The sequence below is a fragment of the Cyclopterus lumpus genome, chromosome 19, assembly GCF_009769545.1.
Source record: "Cyclopterus lumpus isolate fCycLum1 chromosome 19, fCycLum1.pri, whole genome shotgun sequence".
NCBI lineage: Eukaryota > Metazoa > Chordata > Actinopteri > Perciformes > Cyclopteridae > Cyclopterus > Cyclopterus lumpus.
This window is the reverse complement of record NC_046984.1, coordinates 6,046,084-6,060,118: the sequence shown is the minus strand read 5'-3', so window position 1 is coordinate 6,060,118 and position 14,035 is coordinate 6,046,084. Positions and strand designations below refer to the sequence as shown.

General features: G+C 41.2%; 1 protein-coding gene across 1 annotated transcript; it reads left to right on the top strand.

Moving 5' to 3' along the window:
* Window positions 1–37: 37 nt before the first annotated feature.
* si:ch211-141o9.10 (probable endonuclease 4) lies at window positions 38–2,627 on the top strand. Its single transcript, XM_034559140.1, is given in 12 exon segments — window positions 38–269; window positions 341–388; window positions 390–545; window positions 689–773; window positions 775–849; window positions 851–875; window positions 1,513–1,644; window positions 1,838–1,914; window positions 1,916–1,943; window positions 2,100–2,148; window positions 2,150–2,221; window positions 2,433–2,627. Coding segments are annotated over 12 exon segments (954 nt in total). The 5' UTR covers window positions 38–126; the 3' UTR covers window positions 2,497–2,627.
* The last annotated feature ends 11,408 nt before the right edge of the window (window positions 2,628–14,035 follow it).

The window sequence follows — 14,035 nt, the reverse complement described above, 5'->3', positions numbered from 1 at the left end:
CTGTCCAGGGCTTATAGGTTAACAGCCTTCACAAATGCATATTTTAAATTGGCCACTACAGTCTTAAACAGAAGCCCCTTTCACGAAATTTAACACAATCATAAACGGCGCTGCCTCTTAATAGCAATGGGTCCGAGAAAGAGAGGATCAAAGAAAAGGAAATCCGAGGAGGCGTTGGGAGGCGAAAAGGAGGGAGAGGACACCGAGGAGAGGAGACACAGGAGGAAGTACCGTGGGAATGATAAATACATTGGAGCTCATGTAGGCTTTCTTGTTAGGGTTTAGGTAATGAAAACACCCACGCACACACAATTGTCTTGTGCCACCTCATGTCTATGCCTCCAGGTGGGATATGGAAAGCAGTGGAGTCCTGCACAGAGATGGGTGGCAGCGGTGTTTCTGGGCTCCCAGCGGTCATGGAAGAGGCCTGCACTGGACCAGATAGCTGCTCTCAAGTTTAGAGAGCAATGTTCTCTACAGGAGTAAACTAGCTCACATCCTGCCTCATGGGTCCTATACTTGATGAACTGTGGATCTCCTAAAGAGGGGTTGTCAGACAATGATGGATGTCTTCTACAAATTCTGTCCTTGACTTTTCTCCCTTGCTCTCTCCCACTCAGTGACCCGCCCTTGTCATACCCTTCCAACCGTGCCTCCTATCCTCTGTATTGTGTGCCGTGTTGCGCCCAGATGTGTTTGAGAAGAGCCGGGCCCTGCTGGTGGATGAGTTCAGCTGCTGCAGCCTCCCGGGCCTCACCCTCTACAACTTCCACCCCTGACTTGTCCCTGGGCTCCATCACCACTGAGCAGTGTGTGGAGAAGTTGGCAGGAGCCATTAACCACGCCCATTAAGCAAACACCTGCTGTGGTTACAGGTACAGTGGGTGGACAAAATTACAAGAAAACAGCCACTGATATGCTGTAGCACTGTGGTAAAACTGGTACTCCAACAAGGCATATTCAGTTAAAACTGGCAGTGGTTGCCAGGTTAACCAACAGTCTTATAATTAGTTTTAATTTAAAAAAATAGTTCCCAAGAAAGACAGAGGTAAACTAAGGGCAGATAGTCACTGGTGTCAGTGCACCAACTGCAAACACTGCAAACAGATGTCATGTAGCATAGGGAAATAAGTTTCAGATAACCAAAATGACACTGACCTACTGGTACTGTGTAACACTACAGCCTCCACAATTACAGTGACTTTAATCCGGACCTCTTGGTGGCTTTGTCCAGCAGAAAACATCAGGAGCTTCACTGGATTTACTGCAAGACAATGCTGTGAGTCTTGTAAATCTCAGCATAGTGAGAGGACTCAGCTGCCAAACCAAGTGCAAACAAATTAAAATCTAAACACTGAAGCGGTAACTTGCCCTGAGGCTGTGCGTCAGGAATGATCATCAGTTTGGGTGTGTATCAGGCGTTGCAGCAGGTTGGGGATAAATATTGGAGTTGAAAGGGTGTGGCAAACTGATAGTGCCTTTTTTTCCTTCTTTTGCCGACCATGTGGTCAGTGTTGGAGAACATGAGCGGTCAGGGCAGTACGCTGGGCGGTAAGTTCTCTGAGCTGAGGAGCATCGTAGACAAAGTGAGAGACCAGACCAGAGTAGGAGTGTGTCTGGATACCTGTCACGCCTTTGCCGCAGGTGAGAGAAACCATAGGTTTATCTTTTTGTCCCACAAAATGAGCAGAAATTAAAAAGGGAAAACGGTTTACCTCAAGTTCATAGTTTGCTCAAAAACTCCATGGTGTAAACCTGAAATTTGCTTCAAATCCTCTAGCCTTTTATATATCTAAGTTTCCATTAGGGCTGAGAGTGTTGTTTCTTGTCTTGGTAGGATATGACGTGGCTGCAGAGGGAGCAGCGGAGGCCATGCTTGATGAGTTTGATCAGGAAGTGGGACTCCACTATCTTTAAAGCCCTCCATCGCAATGACTACAAAGGTACAACCAGGACTTTTACACACAAATATCACATACACAAATTAGATTGAGTTTATTGAGCGGTACAGACTTTGTAACTTTTAGAAAATTCAACTCTTGCTGCTTTGTTAGCTCTCATTGTCCGTTCTGTCTTTTCTCTTTTTACATTTTTTGCAGGTAAACTAGGCTGCCACCTTGATCGCCATGAAGACGTTGGTAAAGGTCACATCTGCTTTCCGAGACATCGTCAATGAGCCCAGACTGGACCACATCCCTCTGATACTGTAGACACCTGGACAGTGAGATAACTGCAGAGACAAGGAGTCTGTTATTGTGAACACTGAATAGATATGGTCTTTACATTTATTTAATTAAAACATTTGAATATAATAGAGAAGACTGCATAGTCCGTTCTGACTCGTATGCTTTTTTAAAGTACAATAAATTATTTATAGATGCCATTGCACTGGCTCAGTTTGAACATGACTGTTATGCTACATTTCCCCACAGGCCAGGTTTTGAGTATGCTGAGCAGGTTGAACTTCTGTATTCCCTATTTATGAGAAGACAATAGTTGGCACTTTTACTGAGGAATTGGACCAGCTAAACTGAACCGAACCAGACCTCGGCTCACACGTCTGCTCAGAGAACTGGACTGAATTTGTCAAGGACCAAAGTGGATGGGTTGTTGTAAATCGGTGTGAACAGTTATGAACAGGAGTTGAATAAAAGTGTTGTTAAAAGTTGTCATTAGCCTTGTTCACAATGAACCACTAGAGGGCAGCAAGAACACACAGCACAAACCTTTTAAAGTCCTCAATGTTATGTCAAATGATGGAGGCAGAGATAAAAACATGAATACAAATCCAACTTGCATGCACATTTGCATTTGGCAGTTTTTAGGACCAATACATTTTTATTGGTAGCTTTATTTTGCTTATCTGATATGTTGACATAGCATTATTTGCAGAACACAGATGGTCCTTGAGTTGAGGACTGTAACAGAAAAAGCTTGAGGCATCATTTTCTGAATGACATCACATCAGGTTGCCTAGGAAATTTAATCATTCAAGGAATTTGGTATTTTTTCTTTGTTCCTAAAGGGAACATTTACAAACTTAGAAATATATCAAACATAGGGGAACAAGCAATATGATGTAGGATATATAGGAATTATCAGTATATACAATCAAACATATATTTGGGGGGCAAACACTTACATGGCATGAAATTAAAAATAATTGTCACTGTGTTAAGAAGGGTTAAGAAAACAGGAAAAGGTAGGGATGGTGCTATCATCACTAATCAACAGCTCGCAGTGGTGGGAAAAAAGTACTGTTACTCAAGTATTGTTCCTATTTTTTTATATTAATTGCACTGTAAAAAAAGAAATAGCCAGCAGATTTGACAATGAAACACTATAATCACAATAGTAAGAGACCCATTACTTTATATTATATATGTAATAACGTATTAGAAATACAACAGCCAGCCCTGTAATTTTTGCATTCATTATTTGTCACAGTTTCAACTTTCAACACAAACTAACATTTAACCAACAAACAATACAAAACAATACATTAAAGTTGCAAACTCTTCTTCTCATTGAACGCAAGTGAGGGAACAGTGTCAATGTCCCCCATCTCTGTCACTACTGTCCCATTATATTTATACACAGACATGATATGTATGGTTTCACCCTTTAAGATTTCTTTAAACCAAACTTTCTCTTGATTTGACCAACTGACGCACAAAGACAGACACAGAGAGAGAGACAGACAGACAGACACAGAGAGAGACAGACAGACAGACAAACAGAGAAACAGTCAGACAGACAGAGAGAGAGAGAGACAGACACAGAGAGAGAGACAGACAAACAAACAGAGAAACAGTCAGACAGACAGACAAACAGTCAGACAGACATAGAGAGAGAGACAGACAGACATACACAGAGAGAGAGAGACAGACAGACATACACAGAGAGAGAGACAAACAAACAGAGAAACAGTCAGACAGACAGAGAAACAGACAGACAGACACAGAGAGAGAGACAGACAGACATACACAGAGAGAGAGACAGACAGACAGAGAAACAGTCAGACAGACAGAGAGAGAGAGACAGACAGACACAGAGAGAGAGACAGACAAACAGAGAAACAGTCAGACAGACAGAAACAGACAGACAGACACACACAGGGAGAGAGACAGACAGACATACACAGAGAGAGAGAGACAGACAGACAGAGAAACAGTCAGACAGACAGAGAGAGAGAGACAGACAGACAGACACAGAGAGAGAGACAGACAAACAGAGAAACAGTCAGACAGACAGAAACAGACAGACAGACACACACAGGGAGAGAGACAGACATACATACACAGAGAGAGAGACAGACAGACAGAGAAACAGACAGACAGACACAGAGAGAGAGACAGACAGACAGACAGAGAAACAGTCAGACAGACAGAGAGAGAGAGACAGACAGACAGAGAAACAGTCAGACAGACACAGAGAGAGAGACAGACAGACAGAGAAACAGTCAGACAGACAGAGAGAGAGAGACAGACAGACAGAGAAACAGTCAGACAGACACAGAGAGAGAGACAGACAGACAGACACAGAGAGAGAGACAGACAAACAGAGAAACAGTCAGACAGACAGAGAAACAGACAGACAGACACAGAGAGAGAGACAGACAGACAGAGAAACAGTCAGACAGACAGAGAGACAGACAGACAGACTGACAGACAGACAGAGAAACAGTCAGACAGACACAGAGAGAGAGACAGACAAACAGAGAAACAGTCAGACAGACAGAGAAACAGACAGACAGACACAGAGAGAGAGACAGACAGACAGAGAAACAGTCAGACAGACACAGAGAGAGAGAGACAGACAGACAGACAGAGAAACAGTCAGACAGACATAGAGAGAGAGACAGACAGAGAAACAGTCAGACAGACACAGAGAGAGAGACAGACAGACAGAGAAACAGTCAGGCAGAGAGAAACAGTCAGACAGAGAAACAGTCAAACAGACAGAGAGAGAGAGAAACAGACAGACAGACAGAGAAACAGTCAGACAGAGAGAGAGAGAGAGAGAAACAGACAGACAGAGAAACAGTCAGATGTAGAGAGAGAGAGAGAAACAGACAAACAAGCAGACAGACAGAGAAACAGTCAGACAGAGAGAGAGAAACAGACAGACAGAGAGAGAGAAACAGTCAGACAGAGAGAGTGAGAGAAACAGACAGACAGACAGACAGAGAGAGAGAAACAGTCAGACAGACAGAGCGAGAGAGAGAGCGCCAGCTGGCACCGCACTGACAGGCGTCAGTCAAGTGCCAGGGGCACCCCATGTTAGTTTAAATGTATTTAAATGTATTTTGTTGTTTCTTATTGACACTTTATGAAATTGTACATGTACAATTGTTGAATAAAGAATAAATAAAAAAAATGCTGCCAGGCTGAGCGGGCAGAGACACATTTCTTGGGAACACCCATTGTTGTTACGACAGGTCAGCTGCCGTAAATCAATTTAAAGATTTTTGTTCAGCCGTGATTCATATATGATTCCAAGCATTTCAAGCATTTTTATAATCAAAATATAGCTTCTGCACGATAAACACAGAGGACAGGGGTCTGAATATTCACGGCCAGATGGCGCCACCTTGTGTCTGAGGGCCTGATTGACAGCTGAGGAGTTAAAGGAGGGCTCGCGTGTCACCGCTAGGGGGCGCAACTGGCTCGTTGTTGTCAGGTGTACCGCTAGAACGAGACCGGAAACAGTTTCATAGTGTACAACATCATTTCTATCGTCGTTTCCTGCTAATTAACTGAATTGTTAAAACCTTTTGACAAGAAAGTATAGAATTCAACAAATGTGGAGGCTTAAGCTTTTCAATATTACTGCAAATGACAACTCAATGAATATTTACTTAAAATGGCCAGTTCTTTTGAAGAAATGCCAGCAGAAATCTGTTTTTTGTCTTTATTTTTCTTATGATTCGTACCAAATGTAAAGGTCCTTTGCAGGTATGAAATCAATTTGTAAAATTTTATTTTACAACCGTAATACTTTGACTTTAACAGTGAATATGTGTATCTTACACATAATTAAGTAGAGGTGCAATAACAGTCTATCTTTACACGACTATGCTAATCCGAGGTGGCTTTATTTGGCCAATTGAACCTGTGATTTAATGTTTTGCATGTTTAATTAGCGCAGTTTAATGTGTTTGACATTTTGAAATGAGCAAATCAGTTCTACTTTAAAACAAACAACTGAACCTAATCAGTAATAATTGTCCCTAAAGCCCTTCAGCAAACTTGTGTTTCTTTCATCCCAGAATTAGCTTTTTATTGGCAGTTTGGCCTAGTCATTTGTTATAATACCCTGTCATGCAATTAAAGGCACTTTTGTAAAGATGAGCAGTAATACAGGCAGACACGTAGGTGTTGCAGCCAGTGCTTTACAAACCTGTAGCTCTTGCCTCCTGAAGTACTCTAGTTTGACACTAGATGGAGAAAAAGACTGAAGTGTGTAGTTTTACATACTGCATACATATACTTGTTATTCTCTTTTTTAAATTAAACGCTATACATATTCTATTAGAGACGGGATTGGGTCTGATATATGCTGACCCAACGGGGCTGTGTTATTTCATGTTGCTAAAGAGTTTTAGTAAACAGGTTGTAAAGGAAGTGGGTCTGTGCCTCCCACGTAGGAGGGTTTTCCGGTGAAAGTTTCCTTTGTGATTCGGAAGTGGCGGTGGTGTGCCAACGCCGTTTATCCCTACAGACACCACACACAAGAGGCGACCATGAAAAGTAAGCGGAACTACACAGTACACCAAATGGATAACGTCACGACATTAGCTAACGCTAGCTGGATAGCTAACCGTTGGTTAGTGGTGACGCTCGTGCTCATGCTAACGGTAGCTAGCTAACTTGGTGTGTTTGACTGTCTACAGTCAACGGGGATGCAGAAGAGATTTTAAATGTAGCCAGACCCAATAATAAGGACATTATTCTGTAGTTGTAACACTTCACGCTCGTTATGTCGTGTGTGTGCAATTTGAAATAGCAGCCTCACTTTAACTTGGGTTTAGAATGTTCAGGTAAACTCCCAAATAGACAAGCTAACAATAGCTTAGCTAGCTGGTCTGTGTTTTGGACAGGTGACAGCTGTAGGCTGCTTCCCCATGACATCTGTGGAAAGGCCTCCTGCAACGTGGATTCGTCTATCCCCCATTATCAGTAACGTTACGCATTTGATCTTTTAACCCAATTGACTCCACGAGGGCTTGTTTGCACATGCCCTGGTTACACTGATGACACAACTGCTAACTCAAAACCATTATCATTAGAATGAGGGACCGTAATATAGAAAATGATTTTTGCAGGGAAAGAGATCAGATATCAGTTATTCTCTATACATTATTTTCTTATTTTTCTTCAACAGAACCATTCAAAGCTCTGTTCTGCTGAAATGGGAAAACACCCCTTCAAGATTCAGTAATACAGGTAAGCAACAAGCCAAGTTCCCATTCAGCCTACTTTAAGGCACGGTGGCGAAACAACACATCCTTTACCTTTGCTGTTGCTAACTGAAATGGTATGGTAATTATTGGTAGGAGTTTTCTGTGCCTGTCTGTCAGGAAGCGTGCCTCTCTGTTTACCTATGAAATTGTTACACATATCTGAAAAGCTAGTGGGGGCAGGTAGAGAGGAATGCTGGAGTGTACCAAAAGGCATTGCACCGAAACAGTGCACGGTGCATGTTTGAACAGCAGCCCTTTTCTGGGAAAGTAAGGATGAGGCAACTGATTTTGCAGTGAGCTTCTCTGGAAAACCATGTATTTAAAGTGAGTCCGGTTGATTTCACAGTGTAACCCCTGATATCCAGGTCACCGTACAGTCCTGAGTGTTACTTGCTTGATTCTTGTTGTTCTAAGTTTGGACTCATGGTTTAATGCACTTATTGTAAGTCGCTTTGGATAAAATCGTCAGCTAAATGACATGTAATGTAATGTAATGTTATTAGATAGATTATTGAAGCATCACACATGCATTCTGATGTACAAAATACTACATCTAATCAAAATAATGTTGAACTCTGTTATTGCTCAAACCATCAGTCTGTATAACATGCACCTTAATCAACAGGCCTCTTAGCTTTTTATTCTTCTGATTTTGATTTTGAAGTGGCTTTCAAAGTGGATTGTCTCTTTTTCAAATTGACTTAATTGTATTGTTTATACTGTGCATTTTATGTTGTCAACATGTCTGGAGCAATGGACCCGACACCATGTGGGATAAAGAAATCTATCAGAATTTTTTAAGATAGGAAATATGCATCTCAAAGGAAAGTGTTGCATTGAGACAGAGATCACGTGTGTGCAAACAATTTCTCGCTGTCAAGACACGGTAGCTTGCACGGCTAATATGCACTCAGTATGTCCCACTGGAGTTGCAAGTAATGCATTATCCAGTGTTAGACAAGGTACTGGCCAGCCTAATTTCTTAGCAGAAATAGTTTGCCGTAATGTAGCGGTCTGACCCTTAATTCTTGATCGAATGCAGGATTTTAGTACCATTGAATTTCACCGTCATGTTATTTACTTTCCTTTCCGAACCAGTTTCCTGGTTTGTTTTTCTCAGTCTGAGTGGAAAGGCTTGTGACACCCTCATCTAGCCTGGTTTTGGTTTATTAACATTTGTAACATGGGATTTTTAAGGTGGTAATAATTCTAATCAGGCTGAAATGTGCAGGCAAAATTCATTTCTGCATGCTGAGGATTTGCTCATAGTCATGACAGGTCCATTGCAAAGCCTTTGACTTGAGGAATATCAGGTCAGGGTGATGAAAGATTTCCATGACATGTTGTCAAATAGGATTTTTCATATCACCATATTATCTTTATGATCTATCAAGATCTCCTTCATTCCATAGCAAATCACCCTCAAATCCATATGACAAATTGACACCTTTCATTAGTTGGGGAAGAACAATTGTGGGACTCACAGGTCAGTACGGCTGGGTATTGAACCTCAATACTTGTTTTGTCCTTTGTGTAACAATGAGTATAAAATAGTGTCAAGTTGGTACAATATCAGATATCTGGAATTGTTTGAAATTCTAATTTTCCAACTGTAAGTTGCATATTATTTAGGGTAAAGTGAATATATGGCTATATAATACATTTGACTTTGGCTTTTTTGTTGAATAAAATCATTTAGTTTTTTAATAAAAACTGCACCCGTATCAAAACGTTCAATGATACCCTACAGGCCAATAAAAAGTATCTTAAATGTGACATACAACTTGCAGACATCCTGAGGCCAGCACCATAAAGTGTGCATTTAGTGTGTCATGTGGCTAGTGTGCCGCTATTCAGACATGTGTGCGCTGGTTGATTGTGAGAGAGAAGAGTGACATCTCAGACAATGCTGCCTCATTGTTTTCAGGCCCGCTGTGCAGTAACGACCAAATCCCCATCAGAACCCCATGACTTGAAAACACATATTTGCAGAGAGAGCTTGACACACACAACCCAGCTGCAAGCCTTTGTAAATAACAATGAGCAATGTGCAGCACAAGGTACTGGGTCTGTTCTGTACATGGGAGTGATTATAAACGGGGAGATAACCAGTAACACCAGGCTTATTCCAGTAAATCTGTTTAATTAAGTAGGTGTAAATAAATTGGACCCTTTTCCTCTGGACATCCAAACTTTCTCTTTACTTCGCTGTCTCTTGAATTGAGTTAGTCTGAACAGTAAGCTCCATTTTAACTTTAAACTCTACTTTCAACTCAACCTCAGTTGTCCCCAATTAGGAAATTGGTTGTCTCGTAGATGCAACAGAGACACAAACATGCACTTTTTTATAATAGCTTCCTTTATTGAAAAACCTCCAGCTCTGAGAGTAAGTTGTTACACAGTTTAAATGTATAGAAATCACAGGTTGCTAAGAAGTAAATGAAGAAAAACAATCCATAAGAGTTCTGGCTTTCTAAAGCAGCGGCCACAGCAACCGTTGTAAAAGCTCAAAAATGCAAATTCTTCCCTGATGGCTGATTTAATAAGACAACTCTGTTTATAAGGCAGCTGACCTTTTTCCTCCGGACTATTCTAAGCCCAGACAGGTTTGTGTTTGGCCTTAGTTTCCCTTCATGCTTAACCAGTTTGTATTCCAAAATACCTGCCCGTCTGAAACACAATATTCTTCTACGGCAGTCACTCATAACTGCTGTACTGTTAACAAATTCTGTGTAAAACTGCATTGCAACACATGTCAAAAGTTTGACACATTTGGTGTCATTTTCATGTTATGTAAGTAGGGCTGGCCGTTTAAAAATTAAAGACAAATTATTCCTCAGCAGTTTCCTTTCCTCCAAATGAATAACAGGCCTTTCTCCAAGAAGATATGTTGACATGTCTGTCATGATATATAGGAAGGAGCCAATGTTGATGTTTTTAGGAACACCTGTGCTTTCCTGCTACGATGAAGCAAAAAGATCTGCTGTGATCGGGCCTATTCTGAGAGATATTATGTAAAAACAATATTTAGTTATTTAAATCTGTGTTTGACATGTACACATAGCTTGATCGGTGGCTTTTTTAGTAACAGTCGAGAACAGTTTTATTGCCTTGAACCTGAGTTTATGTTAATAATGTGTATGGAGGCTATTCTGTCTGTTGCAGACTGAGTAGCCTGAGCAAAACTAAATGTAAACAAGTTTGCTGAAAGCATGTATTGCATTGGAAGCGGTCTGGTTTCAAAGTTATTTAATTTTATATTGGATCTTTTAACATGTAGATTGATGTAGGCCACAGATGAAAATTCACATTACTTATATTGGACTTGATCCCAGAATGACGTGTTTACAAGAAGAAGGCTGCAACACTCCGCTAAGAGTCTACTCACTAGTGGTCTACAATGTCCTGCCAAAGATCCACTATGGCTTTGTTTATGGCAGTGGTTTTGTTAATTTCTTTCTATATTTTGGTCTTTATATATTTATGAAAAATTTGCTGCTGTGTGACGATCAACATTGACATTTTCTCTTGACTTGAGTTAGTCTGAACAGTAAGCCCCATTTTAACTTTCAACGCAACCTCAGTTGTTCCCAATGCGGAAATGTGTTTGGTAGATGCAACAGAGAACAGAGACACAAACATGCACATCTTTTATAGCTTCCTTTTATTGAAAAAACTCCAGCTCTGAGAGTAAGTTGTTACACGGTTTAAATGTATGGAAATCACAGGTTGTTAAAAAGTAAATGAAATGAAACAATCCATAAACAGAGTTCTGCCTTTCTAAAGCAGCGGCCACAGCAACAGTTGTAGAAGCTCAAACATGCAAATTCTTCCCCTAGTCTACAACCCTGCAGACGGGGAGGACAAGAGACATGCTCAGTTTCCTGGGACTAGTTTATAGACTTGTTGCAACCTGTAATTTGCCCCAAGTACCTTTTATTATTTAATTTAATTTTAAGACTTTTTTAAAATATAAAATATTTCCTAAACGTTATCACATTTTCAAGCAAAAAGTAAAATCTATGGCTTTATTTTCTAGATCCATCCATCCATCCATGTATTTATATGCCTGTGAACTTGCAAATGAAAGACACAATGAAAATACCACAGGATGTCTGTAAAATATTATTGAGTGGGATGCTGTGTGGGATGCTGCTGGCTAATGTTTGTCAAAGACAAACATTAGCCAGCAGGCTTATGTGCTCCATAGCTGGATCATAAGCTGCTTACCTGACAGATAATTAAATGCCAACTCGGCATCAGTACGCACGTTTTCTAAGTCTCAAGTCCCCAGAGCACCCAAAGTAAATATTGGATAAATAAACAAAACAAAATGTTTGTATTTTATTGTTTATTTTTGACAGAGAACCAATGAAGTATTACTGTTTGCACCTTTTTAAAATGACTAATTCTAGTTCATTTTTGCCAGTTGTCTTAATATCACAGTTTTTGTTTAGTCCCTAAACTTCAATTAATGTCCTATTTTTGCTACAGGTCTCTGTCACCCTGGCAGCGCTACACCCACAGAAAAGGGAGCAGCTAAGTTCTGGTAGCATGGAAGTCGCCGGGGCGCCAGTCTTGGTCCCGAGCCCTCGGAGCGAGGCAGTGACCACTGAGCTCCAGGAGCTGTCCCTTCAGCCTGGACTCATCCCGTGGCCTCTGCAGGAGAGAAAGAATGGTAAGCCTGTGGTGCATGCACACTGTTTGCTCTTTCCATCATTGGCCTTATTTTTTGGAGCAGAATAGCTCAACCACCTCTGTCCAGCATTGTAATGACCAAACGAATAGTGCAATCACACTTTGCAAAAAAAAAAAAAACACCTTTTATAAGTGCTATATAGTGTTTTGGCATTCAGAAAACGCATACACAAAATAAAAAATGTTGTTTTGTCTATTCACTCACTATGTATACTATTTCTCAAAGATATGAGAAGATGAATTCATGTTGTATTTAAAGATTTTATTCTGGCTTTCGGACCAGTTCTTGTCTGAGCTGCTGAGTGAATGTCCAAGAAACGGGGCCACCACTCTGCAGGCCAACACGCTTGCTTCAAGCAAAGTGATTACTGTACGTCTCATCCTTCAGTGGTGGCTTATAGCCAACATATATTCCTTCAAGCTAACATCGTGAGCACACAGAATATGTGTTTCCCCCCCAAGCACCAGCAATTGCTGGCATGCAGATGTAAATATCTGTCTATTTTTATCCATAAAACCTGTTTCAAAGTTGTTTCCTGTTGTCGTTTCTGTAAAACATACCACAACTCGGTTGGTAAAGATCAAAAAAGCTCTTTCAGTCGACTTGGTGCAGCTATGTAGTAGCCAATTTAAAAATACTCAGTTTTAAGCCCAAACTAAGGCATATTTTTGCATGCATATACAAGTAGTTATACATTGATATGAAGTACGTCAATAAAACAAAGCTTCCCAATGTTACTTGCACACATACACACACCTTGCTTTATCAGAATAGTCAGCACATTGTCCATTGTGTCTAGCTGGGCGTTGGCCACACGGTTTTGTAGAGTTCCAGTATGTTGACCTGCTGTTGGAGGGGGACATTGGACCAGGTTGGACCAGTAAATGATTTACCATCTTTAATGGGACCCACCAGTGGCAGAGAGTAATGCACCACGACATATACAGTTCAAATCAACGATGACAAAAGACGTCGGGGCACAGCTAGCTTTACCACACACTACAATGGCATTATATTTCAAGTGATGTTTACATCATTGACAACATTTTGTCATGTTCCTGTGGCTACTCGTCACAGGAACATGTTTACCTCTCGGAGACACACAAAGGACTCTCCCACACAGCCTCAGGCTACCACTCCCGAAGTGAAACAACCCCTGCTCTTCTTGGCCTACACATTTCATTCTGCTAGCAAAAAGCAGACATGTTGCTGCAGGCACTCCTGCAGCTAATCTTACACAAAGATGCTTTCAGAGCACTGGCGAGATGCGTTGCATGTGACCATGTTCATTTCCACGGGCATACATTTGTGCCAGGAAAGAGAATGAAATACTCGCATAATCAAGCTTATCAAAGCCTTTTCTCTGACACCAGGGTATGTGTTTACTGAAGGTCCCTTCTTCAGTCACGGACAAGTGCTGGGAAAATTTACTGATAAACGTGTGTGTGTGTGTGGTTGTATATTTAGAGAGGTTACATGTTTTTCAGCGTGAGGATCAGAGACAAATGTGTGTGAGAGAGAGAACGAGAGAGAGAAAGAGTCAGCTTTGATTCAATACATTAAAGGCTGACATAACAGAGCATTTTCATTACCCGTCATGTGTTCCCATCACACACTCGCCTCCAAATTGTAAAAGACTAAGGCGACCGTGCTATGTTAAAGTGACTGAGATCACTTGAAACTTTAAGGCGGAGAAGCGAGAGTGGGAGTGTGGGCCGCAGCAGAAGGAGGAACGGGAAGAACAGGGGAGGGGGAGGTCATGTCTGAAATGGCAGTATTGCATAACTTCTCAGAGAGGGAACAGAAGGAAAGCGAGGGGAAACGCAAAGCAAGAAAGAAGGGAGCGTGTTACTGGTACTTGTGGATGGGAG